Raw genomic sequence first — 27,926 nt, 5'->3', positions numbered from 1 at the left:
ACCCAGGCCCAAAGTCCATCGATCTCTCTTCTCTTTCGCCTCGTTCACCACTTCGCCGTCTGCACTCTGCTCTCCGACCAACCAGGTATCTCACACTTCACTCTTCTCTCTACATTCGTCTTTATAGGATCCAAATCGGTCCTGTAAATCCATATTCCGCCTCATTAGTTTCACACACTTCACCAACAGACCACAATTCATCTCCCAGTTGATTCAGTTCACTCAATCCGATGATAATATGATCATCTTGAGATACCCAGTTGGATATGTATAGAGCTCTTGGTAAACAACGGCTCATATACCGTTCCCTCATATCCAACTACGTTAAAACTGGACTCATTGACAAAGCCCTCCAAGTGTTCGACGAAATGTCTCAATCAAACTGTCGAGTTTTCAGCATTGATTACAACCGTATTATCGGCGTTTTAGTCTGCCATTCACGTTTTGAGCTAGTGGAATTGTATTATGATGCCATGGTTCCAAAAGGGTATTCTTTAACCTCGTTTACATATTCAAGATTTATTTGTGGTTTGTGTAAAGTTAAAGACTTTAGATTGATTGATAAGCTGTTAAACGATATGAATAGGATAGGCGCTGTGCCGGATATGTGGGCGTATAATATGTATTTGAATGTTTTGTGTTCGGAAAGTTTAGTCGATATCGCGTTGAGCGTGTTGGTTAACATGTCGGAAAAGGGGAGAGATCCGGATGTCGTGAGTTACACGACGGTTATTAGTGGTTTAATGCGGGTTAAACAGATTGATCAGGCGGTTCAAATGTGGCAGTCGATGATCCAAAAGGGTATACGACCGGATGCTAATGCGTGTAGAGCGCTTGTGTTAGGTTTATGTGGTGTCGGGAAGACCGATTTAGCTTATGAGTTAACCGTAGGTGTGATGAAACTTGATTTCAGTACTTCGGTGTATAACGTTCTTATTAACGGGTTTTGTAAAGCGGGTAGACTCGATAAAGCACAAGCGATTATGAGCTTCATGAGAAAAAACGGGTGTCCGCCGGATTTGGTTACGTACAATATTTTGTTAAATTATTGTTGTGACAAGTTAATGTTGGATGAAGCGGAAAAACTTATGAAGATAATGGAACGAAACGGGATGCAACTCGATAGTTACAGTTATAACCAAATTATCAAAGGTTTTTGTAAAGCTAATCTGATCGAAAAAGCGTACATGTTAATGGTGAGAAAAATGGAAGTAAAAGGTGTGGTCGATGTTGTATCGTACAACACGATTATTCGAGCACTCTGCAAGGGTTTGCGTGTTAAACGGGCCTACGAATTGTTCGAAGAAATGGGTGTTCAAGGTATACGGCCCGATATCATTACGTTCACCATTTTAATAAAAGCGTTTCTCCGAGACGGTAATTCCAGTTTAGCGAAAACACTTCTCGACAAGATGACGGAAATGGGTTTGTTACCTGATCGTGTGTTGTACACAACGACTATCGATCATATGTGTAAAATCGGGAGAATATCGATGGCTCATACAATTTTTTGTGATATGATAGAGCATAAGATTACGCCTGATGTTGTTTCGTATAACGCTATAATTAGCGGGTTTTGTAAGGCTTCTAGGGTTTGTGAAGCGATGAATCTTTTTGAGCGGATGCAAGTTGACGGTTTGTGTCCGGATGAAGTGACGTATAAGTTGATAATTGGAGGACTTTTACGTGAAAATAAGCTCTCGTTGGCTTGTACGGTGTGGGAGCAGATGATGGATAAAGGTTTTACGCTTGATAGAGATATATCGGAGACTCTTATTAATGCTATTAATTCAGAAGACTTATCGAGCGTAAGTAATGGAAAAGGTGTGTATGTGTGTTAATTATACATGATGCATCCATTAGTTCGTATGCCAGTATATATTAAAGCGTGTTCACGTTAATCATTTACATGAAATTTCAGGTGGAAAAATGTGATTTTTAACTTTGGCGTGAGTTGCGAATCGTTTGATGACTACATGCCATCTTGAATAGTCAAAATCCGCCGTGTTGCCGTTATTTTTTTGGTGGAGTTTACGCTGCAGAGCAAGGCAAGCTTGTTGTAACTTCTTGTATCAGTTTTTTAATTTTTTTGCATTTTTTTTGTATTTTTTGTGTTTTAAGATAAAACACAGTAATTGAACAATACAGATTCATTAGTCATAGTCAATAGTCAATGACCATAAATCAATAAAATGCAGTGTTGTTAATAGCAAGCATAGTGCTCGCTATAGCGTTTAGTGTGGCGATGCGCCGGCAGGTCGCGATCTAATTTTGGTGCCTCCAAAGCGTGGAAATAGCGGGATTATAGGTTTTTTTATCTATTAATATATATAGTGATATTATATGCCTATAAAATAGCAGGATTTTCGTTTTTTTTTTTAAATATACATATGAAAACAACGTATTTTGATAAAATACAAATAAAATATTTCTAAAATTATCTTCTAGTGCATCGCTAAACATAAAATAGTGCACATTGTTTCATCTCTATCGCTACGTACCGTATGGCGTATAGGTAGCTTGTCGCTATAGTCCGCTATTCGCTAATCGCTATTAACAACTATGATAGAATGTTTAAATATGTTTACACAAGCATATGTCAGCAAACATCTTGACGGCCGACACGAGTTTTTAGTCTCAAGCTACTGAAAAAGAATAAAAGATGTTGCAATGATTAAAACATAATACAAGTTTTTTTAAGTATTTTTATTGCAACATCCCAACTCCCAAGTAAACCGTGCCAAGATATTGTCCGCTTTGCCCCCGATGGGTTGCCCATCCAGAAAGTCACGGTTTTGTTTTTAGCCGACGAGTTCTTGGTAGAGAAGGTCTTTATCCTTGGTTATGAAATGGCTGCTGCTTATACCTTGTGTGCTCCTTAGAGTTTAATATTAGTTGCAGCAGAGTGTCTTGTGGATATCAAGAACATAATGTTTCGTACATCTTTTAGCTAGAATCTTTTATACACGCATATAAATTTTGCATACGCTTATATACACATAGGAGGGAAGACTGAGATGGTTTGGGCATGTGAAGAGGAGGCAAACTATAGAGCCAGTTAGAGTGGTTGAAACTCTCGAGGTGGAGGGGAAGGGGAGTAGAGGCAGTCCCAAAATTACTTGGGATGAGCGGATTAGGAAGGATTTGCAAAGATTGCACCTCTCTGAGAACATGGTCCATGATAGGAGCTCGTGGAGACGTAGGATTAAGGTTAAGGATTTCTAGGAGAGGGTACAATTGTGTTTTTTAGGTGTAGTGTATGGCCGTAGATATGTATCTATGTGTATAGGCTGTTTGTGTTGTTATATTTGTCTTGTTTACCATGCACTCCTTCACCACTCATGTTATATTGGTAGCTTCATACACACACACCTCATGTTTTATTTATTTCTTTCGTGGGTGCTTTGGAGCCAAGGGTGTCACTGGAAGCAGCCTCTCTATCCCTAGGGGTAGAGGTAAGGTGTGCCTACATCCCACCCTCCCCAAACCCTACCAATAGCTTTGCTATTTGTGGGATTTTAGTGGGTATGATTGATTGATTATATACACATGGATATATATTAGGATTCTTCTCTGTTATGTTTTAATAATGATTTTTGCTTTTGAACAGGAACGTTGAAATGGTTAAAGAGGAGAGTGTCCTTCAGATTTGAGGGAACGGCGATGGTTGCAGGCTCCTAGGGTTCCGTCATGACAAGCACCAGCCACCACCCAACAGGCAACAGGTGGAATATAGACCCAATAGTCAATCATCACTTTCAAGGCGCTCTCGTTGTTGCTTCATATGACGAACATCTTTCAATATCAAAGAAACATGCAACAAAAATTTGTGTATAATTCATTGAGATATTGATGCAAATCATGTGTTAGTTAGTTAGACACTTAGTTATTGCTATTTTGGGACCTAGATACTTTAGAAGGTTAATCAGCAGAATAAAACACTTTTACAAGTCTGTTGTATAGAATTAAAAAAAAAAAATCACACATTTTTATAACTTAGGATGATGTACAAGAAAGAGTATGTTTGTATGATTAAGCATAATTTTATGTGTACTTTGCTGTTACATGTTATTATCTTTTCTACAGATTTATCTGGTTTAGTCACTGTTACATGTTATTATCTTTTCTACAGAGTTATCCGGTTTAGTTGTTGGTACATATTTTGTATGTCCGCCACTGTGCGAATAGGCTAGATAGAGCGTGTGTTGAATATTGTATAAAATAGTGTGAAAACGGACAAGGTTTTGTAATGTAAATGTCACATTCGTACGAATGGCCGATTCGTACGAATGGACATCACAATAGTCCGAGTCACATTCGTACGAATGGACCAGATTTGTCCCTAATGGTGCATCCGTGATTAAGTCCATTCGCACATGTTGATCCTTGCGAATGGCCTGTACCTATAAATAGGGATGCGGTCTCTTCATTTGGACAAGCTTTGGTTTCCACAGGGGAGATGCTGTCCAATTGGTTTCGCAGGTATGTAACTTCAAATCATTGGATAGAAACCAGTTTAAATTAATCTGTTCGGTGTCGATTTTGCTTCTACTCCTTTCTTATCAATAATACTCCACTGAACCGGTTATCTCGAGGCCGTCAAACCTGCCGGATCCTGGAATATCAATAGTCAAGCATACTAACTCATTAATGTTATAATGCTGTGATTTTGTATAATTTCAAAAGGATCAAAATTATTTGGATTGTGTTTGCTTAAAGGGTTAGAATTTAGGTTTGTATCTAAGATTCAAGAACTGAGATTGAGTTGTATTTGGTAAATTGGGGCAACTATTCTTAAATTACAAAAAGAATAATTCTTGATTCAACAACAAAGGGAAAGCACCTTCAACAATCCTCAGGAACTCATTCTTGTGGATAAAACATAGGTCAAAAAATGATGCACTGTTTACTCAAGCTAATTTTGTATTACAGTCATGTATCCATCGTTGTAGCACCTTGCTAGTAGCGACCTTTTCTAATAATATATCGCCATTCAAAAAATATTATATCAATCCAAACGTGTAATTAAGTTGATAATGAGCGAGATTTACCCGTCTTATTAAAAAAACATTTTCATAAAAGATACTGTCTTAAGCGTCAAAGCATTTAAGAATACTCGGCCTCTGTTAGTGAGAAACCGAATTGACAACACAAGCAAAGCTCGAGGAAGTCAACAATAGGCCAGCGCGTTGTAATTGATCTTTCATTGGCACAAATCAAAGAATAAGAAAGGTAATAAGCTTCATAACCTTCCAGTAAAAGGCCTTAAACCTAACTATAAGCCCGCAAAAGGCGGTTCACACCCAAACGCCCAAATTCCTGAACCAGTTGAAGCCATCTTAGTGATTTGAGGCTATAGCGGATAGCCTTCTGCTTCTTTGTTCACAACAATGGACAATAACGATATTTTCATAGCCGGACCAGTCGCCTTTCCAGTCCATTTTTTGGACCGATATAAAAAACACGGATGTCATAAATAATTCAATACACAATGTTAAACAAAATATGAAGCCCGAAATAAACAAATTATGGAGACTGAAGTCGTAAATAAATCATAAACGAGATATTAGACAAAAAAAAAAAAATTGAAATCCAGCAGTCGGCTTCAAAACCGATAACCAGCTGGCCCGAATGACAGCGCTTTAAGAGTACTCAACCAGACCGGTTTTGTAGGCGGATTCCAGTCCAACCGGCCCGTCCATTCCGGTTACGAGAAAACATAATAAAAGCCACTAATGATGTTCAAAAAGTTGGATCACACTTTAAATAAGGTTTATATACATATAGATAGGGGTGCAAACGCGAGCTACTCGAGATCGGCTCGAGAAAAAGCTCGAAATGAGTCGAGCCTTATCGAGCCCGAGCCGAGCTTGAGCCTAAAAACAAAGCTCGTTTGTTTATCGAGCCCGAGCTCGAGCCTCGCATGTGAAGCTCGTTGAGTCGAGCCTTATCGAGCCCGAGCCGAGCTTGAGCCTAAAAACAAAGCTCGTTTGTTTATCGAGCCCGAGCTCGAGCCTCGCATGTGAAGCTCGTTAGGCTCGTCGAGCTTTATCGAGCCTTAGTGTAAACGAGCCGAGTCGAGTCGAGCTTATGTAAACTTGTTTACAAGCCGACCTCGAACCTAAAAATAAGTTTATTTAGTAAACGAGCCCGAGCCCGAGCCCGAGCTTCACTTATCGAGCTCGCGCGCTTAAAAAGTCTATTATTTATATTATTTTTATTTAATATACTAATTAATAGATAATAAACGAGCCGAGCCCGAGCCGAGCTCGAGCTTGAGAAAATACAAACGAGCCGAGCTCGAGCTTTGAAAACAAAGCTCGAATCGAGCCGAGCTCGATCCCGAGCTCTCATAAGTTAATCGAGCTCGAGCTCGAGCCTGGTCGAGCTCGGGCTCGGCTCGGCTTGTTTGCACCCCTGATATAGACACATTACATATTCAAGGATTGCCCCATAAAGAAAGTGAATTGCAGCAACTGATAAGTAAAACACGATAAATCTTTAGCAAATTTAATTGCAGGTCATTTACAATGGAAGTGTAACTCACTGTATGTCAATCCCTTTGGTATAAGTAAAAATCAAAAAACAAATAATTACACACTTCGATAAAAATCTACACCTTTTAATTTTCAAACTCAACCGGTTGATCACATAAACTGTCTAAAGTCAGGGATTTCGCATCTGCTGCACGATAAATTGACAACAAAACTATAACTTTTAGTGTATAGATTAAAAAAAAAACTGACCAGAAACATGAAGGTTATCACTTATCAGAGAAGAGGCTCTGAAAGTTCCATTTCATTTGAAGTATGTTCGTGTGTGTCCAGCTGGCGGGGTCCTATTGGGTCCAAACCGAGCCATTGCCAAGGCCAGCATATGTATCTAGGCCTTTTCCCGTTAATTAAGCTACTTCGTGTATCCAGTTCTTCAAGTTGACTAGTCAACTCTTCTACTCTTTCCCTCAAACGAGCAGCCCTTGTGTCTGCCAATTTTAACGAAGATTCAGCTGCGTCTCTTGCTGACATGGCAGCAGCTGCTGTTTCTTCTTTGAATTTGAGCTTTTTTTCGGATTCTATTACAGATTGTTTTGCTTCTTCCAGTTCTTGGCGTATTGTATGTAACTGCAGGGATGGTAGTAGATCGCATAAGTGGCGTTTGGATGGGCCTTTTGAGAGTGATTATGTAATCAACAGTATCTGATAATCTAAAGAATAAACCGATGAATACATTAAAACAGAAAAAACGTAACTGTGAGCATACCTGCGCTACATAATCTTGTTCCACTGCTTTACCTGCTGCAGCTTCTTGCTGAGCTGCTACTTTCCATCTAGTGATCTCCTCTTCGGCTGCAGCAATATCCATCATAAGCCCTTCAACCTACACCATACAATTACAAAATATTATATATACAATCATATATATAGTCTTATATATATAACAGAAACTGTAACCTACATTTTCATTTGCCACTCTCTCTTTTTCTTCAAGTTCCTCTAGCTTTTGTTTACTTTGCAGAAGCTCCTTAGCTTGAGCTTCAACGCGTTCCTTCAGTAAACTTGACTCTGCCCTTGATTACAATTAGCATACGAATATAAAGATGATAAATTTTAGATCTTTTTACTTGTACCATCTCAAAAAGATTATTTAAAAACAAAAAGCTACTACAAGATAACCAATCTTTATGTTATATAAGGAAAATACCTTAATTCATCAACACTATGTTGCAGTTCAATTATCTCGATCTGAGACTGTTTTATAATCTTCTCAAGAGCACCAGCCTGCATATTATTTTCAGATAATCAATCATCTCAGCTAAAAAACTTAACCTCTATGAGAAACTAATGCATAAAACACGCACCAAAGTAGATATTTCATCATCATCGTCATCATCTAACTTCACATTACCATCCTTATTACTTGAAACTGTCTTTTCATGCCCAGTATGATTATTAAACCTATAATTAACCCCAGATTCCCTTAATCCCTTTTCCGCTACTTTAAACAACTCGTTGGTTTTTAAAGACGGGTCAGCGGACATTCTTCTTGACAAAGCACTCCTCAGTAAAGAACCAATATGCTCTTTCTCCCTTGTCAACTGATTAACTGTTTCATTCAGACTTTTAACTTCTCGACTTCTTTCAGCAACCAAAGCCTTCATTTTCTCCAACGCCATCGAACTCAATTCATTTATGGTCTCCAACCCAGCTAACGAAGCCCGCATGTTCTCCTCTAAATCCGTTTCTTGTGGAAGAAACAACGAATCCGATAAATCCGCTTTCTTATCACCGTCAATCACCTTAACAACCTCACAAATCCGGTCATGTATCTTCGAAACATGACTCAACTGATCAACCAACAACGGCCTTTGCGAATCCATTCGTTCCTCCAAAACCCTCAACTTATCACCATACTCACTAACCAAATCCTGCTTCTCCTTCAACTCGGTTTCCAGCTCTCCCATCATCTCATCTTTCTCCTCATTCAAGTTCTCCAAACGCTCAACAACCGACGTCTTCTTCGCCACCTCATCTCTAAGCCCACTGATCGTCGCTTCAAGCTCCGACACCTCAATCGCGATTTCATAACTCCTCTGTTCCATTTGCTCCCGAGCCTCATTCCTACCCTTGGTTACTAACTCAATCTGTCGAACAAGCTCCTCGACAATCTCGTTAGTCCGTTTAATCACTCCGTAAGCCACAGCAGGCAATCCGGTATACTTCTGAGACCTAGGCAATCCACCAGCAGTAAAATTCTTAAACCGATTAACCTTACCGGATATTTTATCGATTCCGGTCACTAACATCTGCGCAGCGGTCCCGATCTCCGATTTAACACCTTCCTTAGCCTTAACAGATTCCTCCAACTCCTTAACAACCTCCTCTTTCTGTTTCATCAACTCCTCCTTCTCCTTCACAGTTTCCGCTAATTCGACCGATAACTTCTCGTTCGATCTAACAACCTCGTCTCGCTTTTTGATCGCTTCATGTGCCAACACCTTCAACCGGTTGAATGAAACCTGCAGTTCAGATTTTGATTTCTCAATTGCCTCACGAGCTTGCCGTTCCCGATCTAGCTCCGTTAGCAGTTCTCGAAACCTCTCGATCGATACATTATTCGATATATTATTCGATACGTCATCTGTTGACGATCGAGTTCTGATTGAACTGATCGGTCCGGTGACGATCGGTGCCGGAGGATTGTCGTCTTCTTCTACATCGCTCAATACGGCGTCGTTATCGTCTCCGTCCGCCATTGTTAGGTCAAAATTGACTGAAACTGATCGATTGATCGATTAATTGATGAATTATTGATTGATTGAAGGGTTGTTAAGTGTTGTGGATGGATTATGATTGAATGTGTGTGCAGATTTGTGAGAAATTGATGGTGAATCGTTAGGGTTTAAGTAAAATATTGGGAATTACGAATGAAGAAGAAGGAATTTGGAGTTACCTAACCAACACTTTTTGAACAGCGTTGAACCCAATCACACGATAAACTTAATTAAGATTAATATTAAGATTAAGAGTTAATACATATTTGAACTTATCTTTTTGTTTTTGTGTAATTAAAAATTGTAATTGTAATTGACGGATAATAATTATTAATTAATTAATGTTTGTATGTAATCAACAAAAAAAATATATAAAATTATATGATTAACATACGTTTTCATGGGTCTGGAACCCAGTGGCTCGAGAGCTACTCATTATCGGCTCGGTTAAAAGCTTGAATGAGCCCGAGCTTAAGCCTGAATACAGAACTCGTTTAGGCTTGCAAGCCTAAACGAACCCAAACAAAATTTTAATTTTTATATATAATATAGTAATAATGATGATAACATTGGTGAGCCGAGTTCGGGCCGAGCTTTGGCTCTTTTAAGCAAAATACTGAAGCGAGCTGAAGCTGCGCTTTTAGCTCGTTTTAGGTTGTTTTCAAAATAGCTTGAGCTTTGAGTTTTACTCGCGAGCCGAGCTTGAGCTCAAATAAGGAGGCTCGAACCAAGTCGAGCCCGAGCTTCATAAAAACATGACAAGCCGAGCTCAGGCTCGGCCCGGCTCGTTTACACCCCTATCTGTGTCATTGCTTAGCCACCCCTTTCCTTGAATCCCTAAACCATCACAATTTTATCGCTCGTATAAGGTTATACGATCCGTATAGAGACAAGATGTCATATAAAAACTTTTTTCTTTAATCGGGGTTGGGACCAGAAATATTAAAAAGAAAAGTTATAACTAATGGAAATTTTTTATTTTCTATTTGTATGTTTTTGGTTGTGTGTATAACCAAAATGTTATATTGTTTGTATGTTCGTAAATTGTGGTACTACATACGATCTCTTGAGTCAGGTGGATGTTCATGTGAAATGATTCAAAATAAAAAAAATAAATAAAAAAAAAAACAAGCCTTGATGAGAAGACAACCTCCACACTAACACGTCACAAAAAGGTTAACCCCAAGTTACGCATGAGAATCAAGAGGCACTAGTCTAACTACTATAGTAACGTGAACGTCTCTCTAATTTATTTAATGTTCAGTTAACCAAAATTAACTGAATCGAACTGAAAACCGACAATCTAACCAAATAAACCAAACCAATTAACCAATTGGTTAATAAGATCGATTAACTGATAACTTCAGTTTCGGTTAAGGCTAATAACCGAAATTAACTGAACCATGCACACATTTGGAAGTGTTTCTGTTCCCCGCCGCATCATACGGGCATTATTCTTGTTTATTTAATGTTTGACACGACTTACACATTTTCTCTTTTATTATTGTTTTCTATGTTTTTTTAATATAAATCTTATCTTACTAGTTATGATACTATTAAACCAAGTTTTAAGCATTACGGATCATCTTAGAAATATTTATATTTATGTTCTTTTTGACATGTCCCCATTAACTTTTGAAGTTTTCCAAAGCTTTTCTACTATTGTATATGTTTACTTAATTCTTAAATTATATGCATTTAAGGTATGGATTATTTGTGGTCATTACAAATTTGTTGTAAAAAGGGGTTCAACGTTTATTGATTTAGATATTGCATTCAAGGTATCTCGTTATTTGTGCTAATTACAAAATAAGGTTCGACTTTATTTATTTAAATGTAGGACCACCAATACAGCCACAGTCGTACGGCTCCACTAGCGACGTAGTTAGTGGAGTCGTGCAACTGTGGTTGTATTTAAATAGTTTTGAGTCATACGACTGTGGCTGTACTCATTAAAAAGATAGTCGTTGAACGCATTTTGACAGTTTTTCAATCTTGATCAAAACTTGTTTTAATAAGCTTTGACCCACCATTTTCCCATACTTGGTTCTTGTGGTAATCGAACGGGGCGAGGTAATTAAAATGTTTTTAATCCAAGAGTTGAAACAAATATACACTCATTGCAAACATTACATTTAGTGAGTTAATAGTACAAACAATCAATCTAACAATATGAAAAAAATGGATGTTCAACAATGAATTCAGCCATAAATACTCGAATGTGAATCTGTCATCGACGATAAACAAACCTATTTGGTGAGTTATAATTGTATTGTTGTTGGTACCCCCCATATCCTTGTGACGAATTATGATATTGTTGTTGATTATCGGACTCGCTAGCGTTGAAATCGCTTGATTGTAAATGATCCCGAAGCCGCCATCCTTCGGGTTCTTTTTGGAAATTGTTTGATTGAATGTAGCTCTCTAAACTCATCACAGCTTTCGTCACTTTCGGATCTTTACTTTCCTTCAACGCTTTAAGGAAGTCGCGGGATATAATGTTTAATAGCTTCTTGAACTGGTTTTTGTATCTTCTATATAGAGCAAACCCTGCCACCTGACAAATCGTCGTTTCACATAAAGATTCAGATTTACTCTATCTTAAAACAAAGAGTTAATTACTGTTTTCGTCCTGTGGTTTGTCAAAAATTACTATTTCACTCCATTAGTTTAAAAATTGCGATTTCAGTCCCTGTGGTTTCACTTTCGTAACCATTTCAATCCATTATTCTGTTAAGTATAGGGACTGAAATGGTTACGAGGTGGACTGAAATGGTTACGAAAGTGAAACCACAGGGACTGAAATCGCAATTTTTAAACTAATGGACTGAAATAGTGATTTTTGACAAACCACAGGGACGAAAACAGTAATTAACTCTAAAACAAAAGATCGGTGGCTTTTGCCACTGACCAAAACACTCCCAACCTTTCAACATACAATCAAATACACCCCAAACTTTCAACATAAGACCAAAACACCCCTAAACTTTCACAACTACACTTCCTTTTCTTTAAGTAAGTTACACATTCACTTCTATCTTTTGGTAATTGATAACTTTTACCCTCCAAACTTTCCTACTTAATAACTCGACACTCTATTTTGTTTAATTTATTTTTACAAATTAACATTGCAACGTGCGACACATTATTATCATTTTTTGTATCTATGCTCAATCATGTTAATGCCTAAATTACTTTTACGACTTTACACTGTTGTCTAGATTACGACTTTACACCGCAACGACCGAGACATACGCTTTTTTTATCTAGGTCTAATGATGTTAATGTCACGAAGATAACGTGTAACAAAGTAAAAAACGTGTAATGTCAAGTGCGGGCAACCGGGCTCCACACGTTAATCATTGTACATTGTAACTACAATGCATATATAGGTTACGCTAAGTTAGATCGGATACGTCGAAACACGCGTTTTCATATTGTTAGCGCATCACATAATGTGCCGCCAGCCATGAACAACTAAGGCGTCACCGCCGCAACGCGCAGCCTATGGCAACAATCTAGTTGTTATGGTAATGAACTAATGATATTGGCTTTCTAATCATTAGAAAGACATTTACTATTTATAAAATAAGTCATGATATAAACTCACCTCAAGGAAAGCCTCAAGTGCCACTACGGTGTATATATTCGCCGGCAGAGAATTTAAAAACCTAGCAAGCCATTTCCAGCCCTCTTCAATTCCATGCAGATTTTGGACGCCGTTAACTTCAGTCTAATAAAATTAACAAAAAAGGTATATTGTTATAAATAAAGCAGTGGGTATAAGAGATTTTCTACTTGTTATAAGATTGATCAACTGTTAGAAAGAAAACCTGAATTAGAGCCCCGTATAGTTTCATATATTGGGTTAGTCTTGCTACATAATCATCGGTACTTTCAAGCTTCCCATCTTCTTCTTGGTAACCAATAGCTCTCAAGTAAGCATTTCTTGATTCAAATGCTGCCTGGAGAAGCAAAATTATTATTCATTTGATGAATTTTCGGTTTTACTGACCCGATAGTGATAGAACACAACCTAAATCGACACATTTTTTTCACTTAATAGGATAAGAATGACCGCTTTAATTGCCATATATGGTGAAAGACAATTTAATATGTGACTGTGTTCTTTTACTTGACGTGGTGATGGGGTCAGGGGCGACAATTCTTGAGACGACCCGAAACCCGACCCGAACCCGACACGGAACAAAACTGGTTTGGGTTGACTAACACGAACCATCTAAAACGGGTCGGGTTCAGGTTGACCCGCATTAGAAACAGGTTGGGTTCGGGTTGACTCGTATAAAATGGGTTGACCCGTTAACCCGTAACTATTTAGACAAAAAAACTTTTATATATTTTTTTTGTTTTTCTGTTTTTATTTACATGGTTAGTCATTATAAAGTAGGTTTTGAAACATTATATTATTTCCTTGTCACGCCCATACTCACCATTAAACATGTTATCCATAATGCGATTAAAATCCAACAACTTGCTTATAAATTGTCAACTTGTAATGACTCATTTAAAAGTACGGGTTAAACGGGTCGTGTTCGGGTTGACCTAAATTTATATGTGTGTGGGTTAGGGTTGAAATCTGCGACCCAAATAATAATATGCAGTCTTTGTGGGTTTTTAGCCAATGCCAAGTTCATGCTTTAAGAATTATACAAGTAAATTAGTTGAACAAAATAATTAAAACAAAAAAAATACACACATCTTGTAGGAAAAACTAGGGGTGCAAACGAGCAGAGCGGCTCGCGAGCTACTCGAGATCGGCTCGAGAAAAAGCTCGAAATGAGCCGAGCCTTATCGAGCTCGATCCGAGCTTGAGCTTAAAATAAAGCTCGTTTGCTAAGTAGTTAATGCGGTAAAATATCGGATATCAGTCAAGGACTGATATTTGAGATATCGGTTATCGCGATGGGATATCGGTAATTTCAATATCATGCTAAATTTATATATATAGCAATTTAACACTAACAATTGTAATAAGTAAGAACTGACTAAGACTTAAAACACTAACATTTAACAGTAACAACTAACAATTAAGGCTTAAAACACTAATAGCAGCAATAAGAAGAAAAATGAACGATAGAAATAAGAAGAATGGTACTGATATCGGGAAAATCGGGGATTTATCGATCAAATATCGGTCAAATATCAGACAATGTCGCTGATATTATCGGTACTGATATTCTGACCGATATTTTGTACCGCTATCTCGGCAGGGGACCGATAACCGATATATCGGGATATTAACTACATAGCTCGTTTGTTTATCGAGCCCGAGCTCGAGCCTTGCATGTGAGGCTCGTTAGGCTCGTTGAGCCTTATCGAGCCTTAGTGTAAACGAGCCGAGTCGAGCCGAGCTTATTCAAACTTGTTTACAAGCCGACCTCGAACCTAAAAATAAGCTTATTTAGTAAACGAGCCCGAGCCCGAGCTTCACTTATCGAGCTCACGAGCCTAAAAAGTCTATTATCTATATTATTTTTATTTAATATATTAATTAATAGATAATAAACGAGCCGAGCCCGAGCCGAGCTCGAGCTTGAGAAAATACAAACGAGCCGAGCTCGAGCCTTGAAAACAAAGCTCGAATCGAGCCGAGCTCGAGCTCGAGCCTGGTCAAGCTCGGGCTCGGCTCGGCTCGTTTGCAGAACTAACAGGATATAGGGGAGTACCTCTGAATAACTTAAATACTTTGGAATTGTGAAGATGCAAACTTTGTTTAATTTTGCAAGAAGAATTTCCATGGCACGGGGAACCTAGAATCATGATGAAAAACAACGGCAAGTTTAAATCATAAAATGTCTCATTGATTGTTAAAAAATAATTCATCTAAGCAATGTCCAGCATCTTAATTTGTTTCCGAAATTGTTTCATAATCTTGCATTGCCTTCTTTTAAAGAGAAAAAAAAAGTATGAATTTTCTCACCTGTGATGTAACCATAACAATGACATGCCCATAAGCATATATGGCGGCATTGCTGCTAGCGTTTGTGCAAAAATAGACGACCTGTTACGTTAAAAGTTAATATAATGTATAGGGTATGTTTGGCAAAAGTAGCTGGTGGCTGGAAACTGATAGCTGTAGCTGGTGCTTTTTAGATATATTTGGTGTTTGGCAGAGTAGCTGGAGCTTTTAATATAATGTATAAAATGACCAAAATGGACATAACTAAAAATGTAAAAAGTTTGTGCATTAAAAAGTTCATTATCTTTAGAGGTTAAAATAGTCATTTTTTTCCCTAAAAGCTTGTAGCTCCTTCTAAACGCTACTAGTAGGAGCGTTCAACCAAAAGCTTCAAGCTTCTAACCTAAAAGCTTCAAGCTCCTTCAACCAAACAAGGCTTTTTATTAAGTAGGAGCTTTTTCTTAAAAGCTTAAAGCTAGAAGCTCCTAAAAGCTCCATGCCAAACATACCCATAGTATATATATATACAAATACAGTTAGTTCAAAAATATGTTTCTGAATAGAAAAGTGAATTACTTTATCTGCAAAGATCCCGATATTGACGGATTGGGGAAGGGTTGAATTCATAAGTTTCACCAGCTCTTCTGCTTTTGCCCTGGTCAACATAACTTAAAGTCAAATCAAGATGTTGTTCTCACTTCTCTAACAAAACGCTTATGACCTTTTGCAATAACAAAAAAAAAAGCTACAATGGTAAAATGACTAAAAAGGACACACCTCCAAAAGGTGTAGAAAAAAAGATAGGGGTAAAATTGTACAAAGACAAATGAGCCCAAGAAAAACTGATAAACAGCTTACAAAATGGGCGCAACAAGCAGATAAGTTTGGCCAAACACTACGAAAGAAGTTACTGTGTTTTAAAAGTTGATAAAGCTCATAAGAGACGAAAATAAGCTAAACGCAAACACCAAATACGAACTTACAAGTTACAATATTTCTTGTTTTGTGGTGAAAAAAGAAATCGACGCACCTTACACTCTCTTTTGTGCCGGTTATGGTTTTAATACGTCTAGCCATTTGCATACCCTGCCTGCTATATTCCTACATAAAAGGTACCTTGTAAATAATAGATTTTTTTTTTTTGTAAATTAGCTTTTACTTGTTACGTTAAATATTTCATCAATATGTGGACCATGAAACATGGTTGGAGATAGAAAACACCGTTCTTTTTGCGTTTTTGGTGCATACATTGGAATTTTAAAGCATGTCATTCATGACTTACTCGATTAGAATCCATTTCCGAAGCAAAACCTTTTCCTACCACTTCGTTATATATTTGCAGCCTACTTTCTTCCATTTTTAAAGCACTCTCAGCACCCTTGAGGACATTTCCTGCAATCAACTCAACCACTCGTAAAGTGAGAAGAAAGATTAACATATTGTACGGTGATTCAATATCAAACAATATTGGCTAATAGATATAGATTCACCTTCGGGTGCTTTATTGAGTCTACCAGAACCGGATTCCTTAGAACCCGCTCCTTGTGAAGCAGTCAAAGCCTCAGCAGCCTTTCTTTGACTTTCCGCAGCCGCCATTTCAGCTGCTTCTTTTGCAGCTTTTTCAGCTTCCAATGCTATCGCTTTTGCTTCTTCCTCTTTCTTCTTTTCCGCTTGATGCCTGGCCTGCACACAAAACACAAAACATAAAAAATTAGACAACTCTTTAGCAATAATATAACAGTTTAATATTTTTTAAATACCTCTTCTGCTTTAATTTTTTCTTGACGGATTTTCTCTTCCTGAAAAGCCTTTTGCTTTCTTTTGGCCTCTTCAATTGCGGCATCGTCTCGTATCTTTTTTTCTTCTATCTGGGATTTGTATTCATGGTGCCTTTGAACATCAGTCAGATGATTATCAAGTTCTTCTGCACTACAAAAACAATAAAAAATTGAAAAAAAGATGAAACAGAATAACAAGCTCAAACCTTTTTAATGCAATATGATTAGGTCTTACATTTGGCGTTGATATTGCAAATCGCGTTTCCGATCTAACTCACGCCGTGCCTCCTTATTTTTTTCAGCTCGGGATAGAGCATGGGTAAATTTGTCTTTTTCATTTGTAAGATCGGCTCCAAATGCAGATATACGGGCTCTTATCTCTTCCTATTAATCAGAGGTATATATAGAGATGGTTTAATACTGAATGTATATCGTAGAACTCACAACTTCGACCCGTGTGCATATGAGTGAGGTTGAATCAGGTTATGTCAGTTAAATATTTAACTGGTAAAAAGTAAGCTTAATAGAAAACGGGAAATCCATTCAAAGTGTAATTTTATGACATAAAATCTGAACTAAAAACAGAGTGTTATTGGAATAGTATAAGCAACGTAAACTTATTTGCCACGCTTAACTATTTATAGAAGATTTAAAATACTACAAAAATTTACCCGTTACCTAACCCGTCCATTTTGCCTAGGCCTGTAAACGAACCGAAGGTTCATTGATTGTTCATGAACTTGTTCCACGGGAAATTCGTTTATTTAATAACTGAACGAACATGAACACATTTTTTGGTCATTTAATTAAACGAACGAACATGAACACGTGTTTTGTTCGTTCATTTATGTTCGTTTATTTACATTTCGTTTTATTTAGAATTACTTACTGTTTTCGTCCCTGTGGTTTGTCAAAAATCACCATTTCAGTCCATTAGTTTAAAAATTGCGATTTCAGTCCCTGTGGTTTCACTTTCGTAACCGTTTCAGTCCCTGTGGTTTCACTTTTGTAACCATTTCAATCCATTTATTATGTTAGTACAGGGACTAAAATGGTTCCAAGGTGGACTGAAATGGTTACGAAAATGAAACCACAGGGACTGAAGTTGCAATTTTTAAACTAATGGACTGAAACAGTGATTTTTGACAAACCACAAGGACGAAAATAGTAATTTACTCTTTTATTTATATAAAAATTAAACATGAGAGGAACTTTGTAACTGCTTATATAAATATAACTAATTGGTAATTGGGCTTTCTAGGAATAAAAATGGGTTTTCCAATGGAATTTATCGTAATTAATCACTAATTTATATAAATAATTACTTTATGTTCACTTATGTTTAGTAAATTATGTTCATTTGTGTTCATTAATGTTTCTTCGATTATGTTCATTTGTGTTGTTTATTGTTTGTTAAATTATGTTCGTTTAAGTTTGTTTGTTTACGTTCGTGGACTGTTCGTTTAGGTTTTAAACGAACAAACATAAACAAACACGAACACGCCCATTTTCTTAATAAACGAACATAAACAAAAAAATGTGTTTGATTATATGTATGTGTTCGTGTTCTGTTAAAGTTAAATGAACGGACATTAACATGCCTCTGTTTGTGCTCGTTCGGTTCATTTACAGGCCTAATTTTGCCACCTCAAGTGTATGGTAACCGTGTGAAAACCAAAAGAAGGGATAAATAAAGATCCAACAGTTAAGGTGGGATGGCATTAAAAAGGATAAAAAAACGGACCGCAACACTAAGCTGGTGTTCATGGCTTAGCTCGATTAATGCACCTTCAATAACTCCACCTTTGTCCATCAAAGCCCATTGGGCCTCACTAGTTGACTCGCTATCAGACTCTGTACTGTCACTGAAAATATTTACATGTTAGAATCATCAATGAAGTCAAAATTACAGATATGGTTGGCCATTTCCAACCTATTTACTTTTAAAGGGTAAAGTTCTTGTACAAATAATCTTAACATACTAAACATACAAATTGAAGGAAAACTCAAAAAGACAAGGTGGCATTTTTGTAATTATCAATAACTATCAAAGTTACTCTACAAATATACCTAAAAAACCTAAAAAAAAACTAAAAAAACCTACCCCCCCCCCCCCAAGCTAAAATGCTAAAAACTAAACCCCCAAAAAACCTAAAAAAATCTAAAAAAATAAAAAAAAAAATAAAAAACACACAAATTATTATTTTTTTTTAACATTTTTTATTAAAAATCGCTACTTTTAGTAGCAGCAAAAAAAAAAAGAATTTTTTTGCTAACAAAATGTAGCGATTTTTTAATAAAAAAATGTTAAAAAAAATTGTGTTTTTACTTTTTAGGTATTTTTGGTTGAGTTCACATTTGTATAGTAACTTTGATAGTTGGTGGTAATTACAAAAATGCCACCTTGTCTTTTTGAGTTTTCCTTCAATTTGTATGTTTAGTATGTTAAGATTATTTGTATTTGATCTTTTGCCTACTTTTAAATGGGTCAATTTAAGAAAATTTATCGTTAACAAGTAGAAACCGATACGATGAGTAACAACCTTAAATAGGTATCCTCACAACCAAAACGATTACCAATCGTCACATGTCTGCTATTATTATCCTCATAAGCATCATCATCATTACTTTCATCATCTGATACATGCATCACAAAGGCCTTCCTACGTTTATCAGCGATTGGAAGATCACTGCAAGAAAAAAGCTCCTTAGTAGATGATTATTTATAAAAAAAAAAAAAAAAAAAAGCATAAAACACACAAGGGATCTTTTGTAGATTTTATAATGATATAATGGTACCTTGAGTGTGTTTTGGTGAAATGTAAAGGGACCGGTGAGGATGCTTGAAGTTTTTGGTCTATGGAATTAAGCTCTGATATGAGTTCATCGAAACTCCAATCAGTTTGTGGATCAGCTATAATCCCGTTAACGCATTGGGGACATCGAAGATCGAATTGTACAACACCCCTGATTATAAAACATCAACAAAGTTAATAAGCCTGTATTAAATTAAAGTAAATTAAACATTTAATACCAATGCTACATTCGATACAATGTTGTATTTAAGGTATTCACTAAAATATATATATATATATATAGGGTAAGGTTCATGCGAGAACCACCTTTATTGCTAGAACCAATGTGAAAACCTAAAAAAAACCCTAAAAAACCTAACCCCCACCCCCCAAAAACCTAAACCCCCCCCCCAAGCTAAATGCTAAAAACTAAAACCCCCAAAAAACCTAAAAAAACCTAACCCCCCCCCCCAAGCTAAAATGCTAAAAACGAAACCCCCAAAAAACCTAAAAAAATCTTTAAAAAAAAAATTTTTTTAATATTTTTTATGTTAAAATCGCTACTTTTAGTAGCCACAAAAAAAAAATTGGCTACTAAAAGTAGCGATTTTTATATAAAAAAATATTAAAAAAAATTGTGTATTTTTTAGCTATTTTTAGGCATTTTTGGTTGTGTTCACATTGGTTCTCGCAATAAAGGGTGGTTCCTAACGGATCTTTGTCCTATATATATATATATATATATATATATATATATATATATATATATAAAATAAGAAGGATGGATAAAAGTACACTAGGACATACATTGTGAAATAAGTCAAGAACCAATATATCAAAGGGAATGCTCCAGCTTTGTTGTACAAAGAGTTATGCGCCTGCAAAAAAAGAGTAGAAGTGAGTATTTGAATTACAACACACAATCAACACAATTACATTAAACCAATTCTTATATGCATTTGAATGTAAGCATCAAGAAGAGTTCATCCGCACAAAAGATAACCGAAAGCATATTAAATTCTATTTTTGAATACCATTACAACAAGGGGCCGTACAACGAATGTTAAAAAAAATTACCACGTCATGTCTACGATTAAAAATAACCTAGAGTTTTGTTGAATAATGAAGTAAAGAAACCATCAACAGAACAAATTATTAGCAATGTATACCTGTATATCTTCTGTTTTTGAGTTTAACCAAATTGTGTGATACTTAAACCATACAGAATTATAATGCAAACGCCTAAAGAAACAACATTATCGGATAATGCGATAGCCTAGGGCATAGCATTGCCGTTAACAAGCATCAAGTAACAAAAACTTAAACAGAAAATAAGATTTTATAAGTTAAATAGTGATCACAAAATATTTTTGCCACTAGGAAAAGACTAGGGGTGCAAACGAGCCGAGCGGCTCGAGAAAAAGCTCAAAACGAGCTGAGCCGAGCCTGAAATAAATCTCGTTTATTTATCAAGCCCGAGCTTCCTGACATGTGAAGCTCATCAAGCTCCTCGAGCCTTAGTGTAACATTAGTTTTTATTAATATTTAATAACACTTACCCCTTATTTAAAGTTGTCTAGTAAACGAGCCGATACTACTGTACCCGAACCTAAAAATAAGCTTGTTTAGTAAACGAGCCCAAGCTTCACTTATCTAGCTCGCGAGCCTAAATGAGTCTATTATTTATATTTTTTTATTTAATATATTAAATAATAGATAATAAACGAGCCGGCTCGAGCTCAAGCTCTAGTAAGTTTATCGAGCTCGTTTGCACCCCTAGAAAAGACTCCCATGACAATAGGTAAACTATTTCTATAAAGAATAATTATTTAACAGGGTAATGGTACAAAGTCATGAACCCATACTCAGGCCTGTCAATGGATGGATATGGATTGGATCATGATCCGATCCATTAATGATCCAACTTAAATGGATCATGATCCGATCCATGATCCAACATAATGGATCGTGACCGATCCATGATCCAACATAATGGATCGTGATCCGATCCATATCAAATAATTTTAAATGGATGGATCACTATCCGGATCGATCCATATAAAAAATATAATAAAAATCTCTAAAAATAAAAAAAAAATCACAAAAATCAAAAAATTATAAAAATTCAAAAAAATCAAAAAAAAATAAAAGTTTTAAAAAATAAAAAAAAATTAAAAAACTCGTAGGCCCTTAAAGTTACTACAAAGATGATACTTTTTTGAGATTAATGGACTATGATCACTTAAATGATATCAAGGAACCTGATATTTTTATTGTCTAACCTGATCAACCTTTTTGATGTGATCTGCAATTCTTGTAATCAGTGATCAATCACAGTTAAAACACAATCAGTGAAATTTGAGAAAAGAAAGTGATCTGGCTGTAAGCCTGTAAGTGGATTTCATTAGACATGAGTATTGCATACATGGCTTCATTATTTGTAGCTGGACCTTTGACTTGTTTGACCACCTACTAACCGACTTAACTACACTAACTGACACTAGCTGACACTAACTAACTCACCTACTACCCAAAATATACACATCACATTTTTCCATTCTCACATTTATGCAATTGTATTCTACAGTAGTATTTTGCATCAGTAGGTTTAATTTAAAATGCTAACCTAATGCTAAATTGCTAATTACTAATGATAATAAGTCAAGAGAAACTGCAAGCTCCAAGATGTCCAGAACTATTGTTTTCTAGCTATGCTCGTACCAGCTAGATAGATTATACTTCACCATTCACTTATATAATGCATTAATGACATATATAACCTTAGCTTTGATGAAACAGATACGGATACAGTTATTAATCACAGATGTAAACAATCTAAAAAGAACCCAATTCCATTACATATAAAGATTCTTCTGAAACTTCTATCTCTATCTATTGCTGCTATTTTGAACATTCTAATAACTGCACATAACATCATTTTACTTGTTAGTTAAATCTGACTGTCTGAAAGATTCTAAGAAATATTATAGCAGCCTACAAAGTTCAGAAATATCTACCAACCAACCCATTAATCTAAATTAAATCCAATGAAAATATTAATGGTCCCCAATCAGATTCACAAACTTTACACAACTGAAACGAAAAGGTGGAAATATGACACAGACTACACTACACCAAATTGTTAACAGTTCCCCTCGTGATTTAAGGGCATGTTTGGCTAAGCTTTTTGAAACAACTTATTGACTTATTGGCTTTTTGAAAAGTCATAAGCTAAAAAAGAGTTAATTACTGTTTTCGTCCATGTGGTTTGTCAAAAATCACTATTTCAGTCCATTAGTTTAAAAATTGCGATTTCAGTCCCTGTGGTTTCGCTTTCGTAACCATTTCAGTCCACCTCGTAACCATTTCAGTCCCTGTACTAACAGAATACATGGATTGAAATGGTTACGAAAGTGAAACCACATGGACTGAAATGGTTACGAAAGTGAAACCACAGGGACTGAAATCGCAATTTTTAAACTAATGGACTGAAATAGTGATTCTTGACAAACCACAGGGACGAAAACAGTAATTAACTCGCTAGAAAATGATGTTTGGCAATGAGGGTGTATGTGAGAGGAAAAACCTAGTGACTTTTCTAAAAAGCCAATAAGTTGTTTCAAAAAGCTTAGCCAAACATGCCCTAAAAACATTGTTTTCTGGTAAAGCAAAATGATGAAGATAACAAAAAAAAAAATCATCAATTTTTCACCCAGTAGTCAGCCACTCATCAGATCAAACGTATTACTACCAAAATCGTAAAAAAAAAAAAAAAAAAAAAAAAAAAAAAAAAAAACAAACTAAAGTTTCTCACACAGACATAACATCGAACACCTTATCTACACTTTCTAATAATCTTTATCTACACCCAGAAATCAGATATTCACAGCACAAGTATAATAAACAAAAGAAAAAACAAATCAAAAGTGAGAAATCATCTTACGGCTGTTGAATAAGTCTAATAGCGATTACAAACAGAAACAAAACGAAACCGTAGAAATTGAAATTGAGAGATTTAGAGTTCACCTGGCGAACTTTTGCTTGATTTGTGTGTTCCAGTGAATGAGTTGAAGTTTATTCAGTGAATGGGTCCCATAGCACTTGATGAATCCTTATTCCTGATAATCCCTACCAATATGCAATTAGATAAGAACCCTAACTTCGATGGGTTAAAAGAATTGATTTAATGGATCGTTGGTGCTGATTTGCGAGGGAAGAATACGTAGAAATTGAGTAGATACCTTGTATTATGGGGATATTGATGGAGCTAACCCTTAAAACAGAGAAAACCCTAAATTTTTCCCCAATTTTGAGTATGTGGTATCATCCGCTCGGTCGTCAGCGTAAAAGAAGATTTGATGCCGGTGGTGATGGTGGCAGAGGCGGTGGGTGGTGGTGGCGACGGTGGATTTGAATGTGTTTATGAGAGGGAGGGAATTAATTAACGGTATACAATCATCAACTATGGTTTCAGTTTTGTTTTGTGCTTCAGTTGCACGCAGGGTTTGATTATTTGATTTTGATCGTTAACGGACCAAATTACTGGGCTCTTCAATGAAACCCGACCCTAACCATCTCAACTAACACGGCCCGTTTCTGAATAATTCGTTTATTCATTAGAGCGTCAGCTTGGTCCATCACCACTTCAAACTTTCACTTTTTTATGCAATAATAAACCCCTCTAAATCTCCATCTCATCATCTACTTTCTCATTTTATTTAATCTATATATTTGAGTAAATTACTTTTTGAGTTACTGTATTTTAGTAGTTTTAAACACTTAAGTTCAAAATCAAAAAGTTCCATGTCAAGAGTCCCTAACTACTCGTTCATAACATTTTGAGTCCAACTCTTTAACTTATACTTTTGAATTTTGATTTTGTACTCAAGTAGTTAAAACAACTAAAAACAGGGACTCGAAACACTATAAAATGAACGCTAGGAACTCAAGACGTCAAAATTTTTGATTTTTGACTCAAGTGGTTATAATTGCACTTATATATTTTGTATAAACTAATTTTTTATCAACTTATTTATTTAATTTTTGTATTTATAAATTTTTTTAAAAAATCATTAAAAATAAATTTAAAAACTAGATAATCTGTTAAAATTAACACACACTTACAACAATTTTAAATAAAAAACCTAACTTGAACCCTAAAATAAAAAATAAACATACTAATAATAAAAAACACACTTAAAAGCTAACAAAAACGTGAACAACTAATAAGAAAAAAAAACACTTAAATGTTGGATTTTTTTTAGGTTAGTGTGAATTTGCTATAGGTTTTTAAAGTGTGATTTTGGTTGATATTTATTGAAATTTAGAATTTAAAAAAAAAAATAAAACTTACTGTTGAAAAAGGTATGAAATTGAAAAAATGTGATTTTTTATTATAAATTTATCATTCAAAAAAGCAAGCGGGACCCACCCCACAACTGCCGCTCGAGCGGACTTGGACACCACTGGACCGCCTAGTCACCACCTCTCCAACAAGCCCCCCGTCTGTTCCATGTGGTTTGTTGAGCGGAGCATCATAGCGAACCGACCGTTATGGGTACTCGTACGACTAGTAGGAAACCCACATGATGCGGCGGCGGGAACTTATAACGCGGTACAGTGGCGGAACTAGAACATTAACTCAGGGTATCCCAAAAAAAAAATTTCACCGTGCAATCTTATAATATTAAAAAAACGACAATAAACGAGCCGAGTCGAACCAAACCAGGGTGGGCTCAGACTCGGCTCATTTGAAAATCGAATCGAGCCGAGCCAGCTTATTTTTCTTAGAGAGTTGGAAAGTTGTGCTCAGGCTCGGCTTGTCAAAAGCTCGAGCCAGCTCGTGGCTCGTTGAGCCGGCTCATTTCTTTAAAAAATTATATTTTTGTATCTTTTTACACATAATGATATACATAAAACCAAAAAACAATCAATAGAACATTATTTAGACTAATAGAACAGTAATTTTGTGCAAACTATATATAAACGAATAAGAAAAGATTATATGGTACTTACCCTAATATATATATATATAATTTTTTTAAATCAATATTATTAGTTATGTGTAGCTTAACAATCTATTTCTTTGGATAAAAAAATTAACCATGTTACTAATTAAACATTTCTTAAATATATTAGAATACACAAACATATATAATTTGAGTTTAATTTGAACGAGCGAGCTAATGAGCCAACTATCGAGCGAGCGACGAATCGAACCTACCTTGGCTCGGGCTTGGCTCGTTTACAAACCGAGCCGAGCCAGCTCGTTTAAAACCGAGCTGACTTCGAACCGAGCTTTTTTCGAACTTTTTTCGAGCGAACCACGAGCCACAGACTTTTCAATTGATTGGTATCCTCGTAGTTGTGCCTTGCCGTGCATTAAAACTTCAGGGCAATTGGGCAATTATTTACAATCTTTTATTATTTTGGGCTAACATATTGGGCAATTGGGCTTATTATTTATGATCTTCAATTGATTTGGGCTAACATATTGGGCAATTGAGATTTGGGCTTATTATTTTCAAATGATTCGAGCTTACAAACTTTTTTTAGGAGTGTCCTCGTAGTTATTCAGGGGTATTTTTGGTATAAAAACCGAAAAAAAAAATTATTTTACGCTACCAATAAAAGGTTGAGCCGTAGCCCGTGCTACGGCTCAATATACATAAGTTCCGCCCCTGACGCGGTAACCGTTTTTATAAATTTATTAATCCTCTTGTGATGTATTGTATAGCATATGTAGTAGTTTTCCGTTTTTTATAAATTTATTAGTCGTCTTGTGATGTATAGTATGGCATGTCTAGTAGTTTTCCTATGCGTATAACATTTCTCGCAATTTCTCTTTATCGTAATCATATGTGCTAGGTTCAGTCGTTGATTTTCTTGACCCAACTAAAATGGTCTTATCTTTCACTGACTAAAGAATAGTCTCTCATAATTTGTCTCGGTTCCAACGTGTTTGTTTTAGAGACCGACAAATAGTTTTCGATACCATTTTTATTCAATCCCAAATATGTATTTGTAGACCCTAATATATCTCTATTTAGGACTAAAACCATTCTCCGATACAATGTCGTATGTCCCTAATATTTTACAAATAAAAATAGAAATCTAGCCTTAAAAATACATACAGATTTACAAAATATTATAGATTGTACAAATGTAACAAACATTTTGCTCATATCATTGATATATGGCTGCATTAGAAGGGGAAGCGTGTGTGTAAAAGCATGTAGAGGCAGACGCGTGGGCAAAACAACGAACGATCGGTGTTACCGACCGTTAGAATATTGTTCCCAAACTTCAAAATTTAATAGATTGTGATAATGATAATTAGGTACGGCTGGATGTACTTTGACTTGCTTGCGCAATATTTCACCCACTACGGGTCTCCTTGACCATTAACTGTCCTGTTGTTTCCTTAAAAACCAAATGTTAATGTTGAAAGTAAACGCTTTTACTTCACCTTCTATTTTTTGATGTATTAGATAAACATAAGCTTTGGCAATGTGGGGTAGCCCGTAGTGTCACACCCCCAAATTCCACTTCGCGGAGTAACATCCGCTTGAGGGCGTGACGGACCAGGATCCAGCCACCAATTATACTGGGCGTGGATTTAATAGTAAAAATGTTCACCGACCACAATAGTTAGCATCCATAATAGTTTAAAGTTTCAAAAGTTCAAGTTCGAATCATAGTTTAAGTAAACAGCGGAAGCATAATTCAAATAGTTTTAAAACAAGTTCACAGTTCAAGATGATTTAAAACCCAACACACGGGTTTTGACGACCACTACACGTCCCCAAGCTGCGAGCTCCTGAGTCACTGATTACCTGCAAAGCATGCAGTAAGGTGTCAACAATAATGTTGAGCGAGTTCACGAGTTGTCCAGTTTTTAATTACCAAAAACTTATTTTACCAGTTAATCTATCCGTTTATACATGCCAAGGGGAGCTACCCCAAAAGTAAGCGACTAAACTGTTTTTCCAATACCGAATACTAAGTTAACCCCGCGTTTCCGCCGTGCCCCGTTTGTCAATGTTCTATCATCATTGACGGTTGTCAGAGTCTATTAGTTCACGCCCGTTCCCAGTAACAAGGGTCGGTGTGAGGCTGGTTAGACCTAAATAGCGCTATCAACTAATAACCCGTTCGCCAGA

General features: G+C 36.2%; 3 protein-coding genes across 6 annotated transcripts; 1 reads left to right on the top strand and 2 right to left on the bottom strand.

Moving 5' to 3' along the window:
- The first annotated feature begins 5 nt into the window (after positions 1 to 5).
- LOC110871661 (pentatricopeptide repeat-containing protein At1g13040, mitochondrial) lies at positions 6 to 3,859 on the top strand. Of its 2 annotated transcripts, XM_035976302.1 has the most exons (4): positions 6 to 487; positions 587 to 1,824; positions 1,922 to 2,048; positions 3,611 to 3,859. In XM_035976302.1, exons 1-3 carry the CDS (start codon positions 267 to 269, stop codon positions 1,933 to 1,935), a joined length of 1,473 nt encoding a protein of 490 aa, XP_035832195.1. In that variant the 5' UTR covers positions 6 to 266; the 3' UTR covers positions 1,936 to 2,048; positions 3,611 to 3,859. The 2 variants fall into 2 exon arrangements, with proteins under 2 accessions (XP_035832195.1, XP_021976070.1); XM_022120378.2 differs by having other exon boundaries at positions 7 to 1,824.
- Positions 3,860 to 6,480: 2,621 nt separating this feature from the next.
- LOC110871662 (myosin-9) lies at positions 6,481 to 9,483 on the bottom strand. 2 transcript variants are annotated; one of them, XM_022120381.2, is made up of 6 exons: positions 7,859 to 9,483; positions 7,702 to 7,778; positions 7,456 to 7,567; positions 7,261 to 7,377; positions 6,747 to 7,121; positions 6,481 to 6,684 (listed from the first exon to the last, which is right to left on the bottom strand). In XM_022120381.2, the coding sequence occupies exons 1-5, from the start codon at positions 9,251 to 9,253 to the stop codon at positions 6,771 to 6,773; spliced, it is 2,052 nt and encodes a 683-aa protein (XP_021976073.1). In that variant the 5' UTR covers positions 9,254 to 9,483; the 3' UTR covers positions 6,481 to 6,684; positions 6,747 to 6,770. The 2 variants fall into 2 exon arrangements, with proteins under 2 accessions (XP_021976073.1, XP_021976072.1); XM_022120380.2 differs by having other exon boundaries at positions 6,481 to 7,121.
- Positions 9,484 to 11,371: 1,888 nt separating this feature from the next.
- Positions 11,372 to 24,328, bottom strand: LOC110871664 (protein GLE1). Of its 2 annotated transcripts, none has more exons than XM_022120382.2 (17): positions 24,006 to 24,328; positions 23,791 to 23,892; positions 20,572 to 20,642; positions 19,769 to 19,936; positions 19,513 to 19,659; positions 18,714 to 18,834; positions 17,205 to 17,353; positions 16,952 to 17,120; positions 16,682 to 16,874; positions 16,474 to 16,583; positions 16,222 to 16,292; positions 15,768 to 15,846; positions 15,213 to 15,293; positions 14,959 to 15,042; positions 13,105 to 13,236; positions 12,882 to 13,004; positions 11,372 to 11,828 (listed from the first exon to the last, which is right to left on the bottom strand). In XM_022120382.2, coding segments are annotated over exons 3-17 (1,956 nt in total). In that variant the 5' UTR covers positions 20,574 to 20,642; positions 23,791 to 23,892; positions 24,006 to 24,328; the 3' UTR covers positions 11,372 to 11,501. The 2 variants fall into 2 exon arrangements, with proteins under 2 accessions (XP_021976074.1, XP_021976075.1); XM_022120383.2 differs by having other exon boundaries at positions 23,791 to 23,882; positions 24,006 to 24,217.
- Positions 24,329 to 27,926: the final 3,598 nt, after the last annotated feature.

The sequence above is a fragment of the Helianthus annuus genome, chromosome 8 (assembly GCF_002127325.2).
Source record: "Helianthus annuus cultivar XRQ/B chromosome 8, HanXRQr2.0-SUNRISE, whole genome shotgun sequence".
NCBI lineage: Eukaryota > Viridiplantae > Streptophyta > Magnoliopsida > Asterales > Asteraceae > Helianthus > Helianthus annuus.
This window is presented reverse-complemented; position numbering and strand designations above follow the sequence as displayed.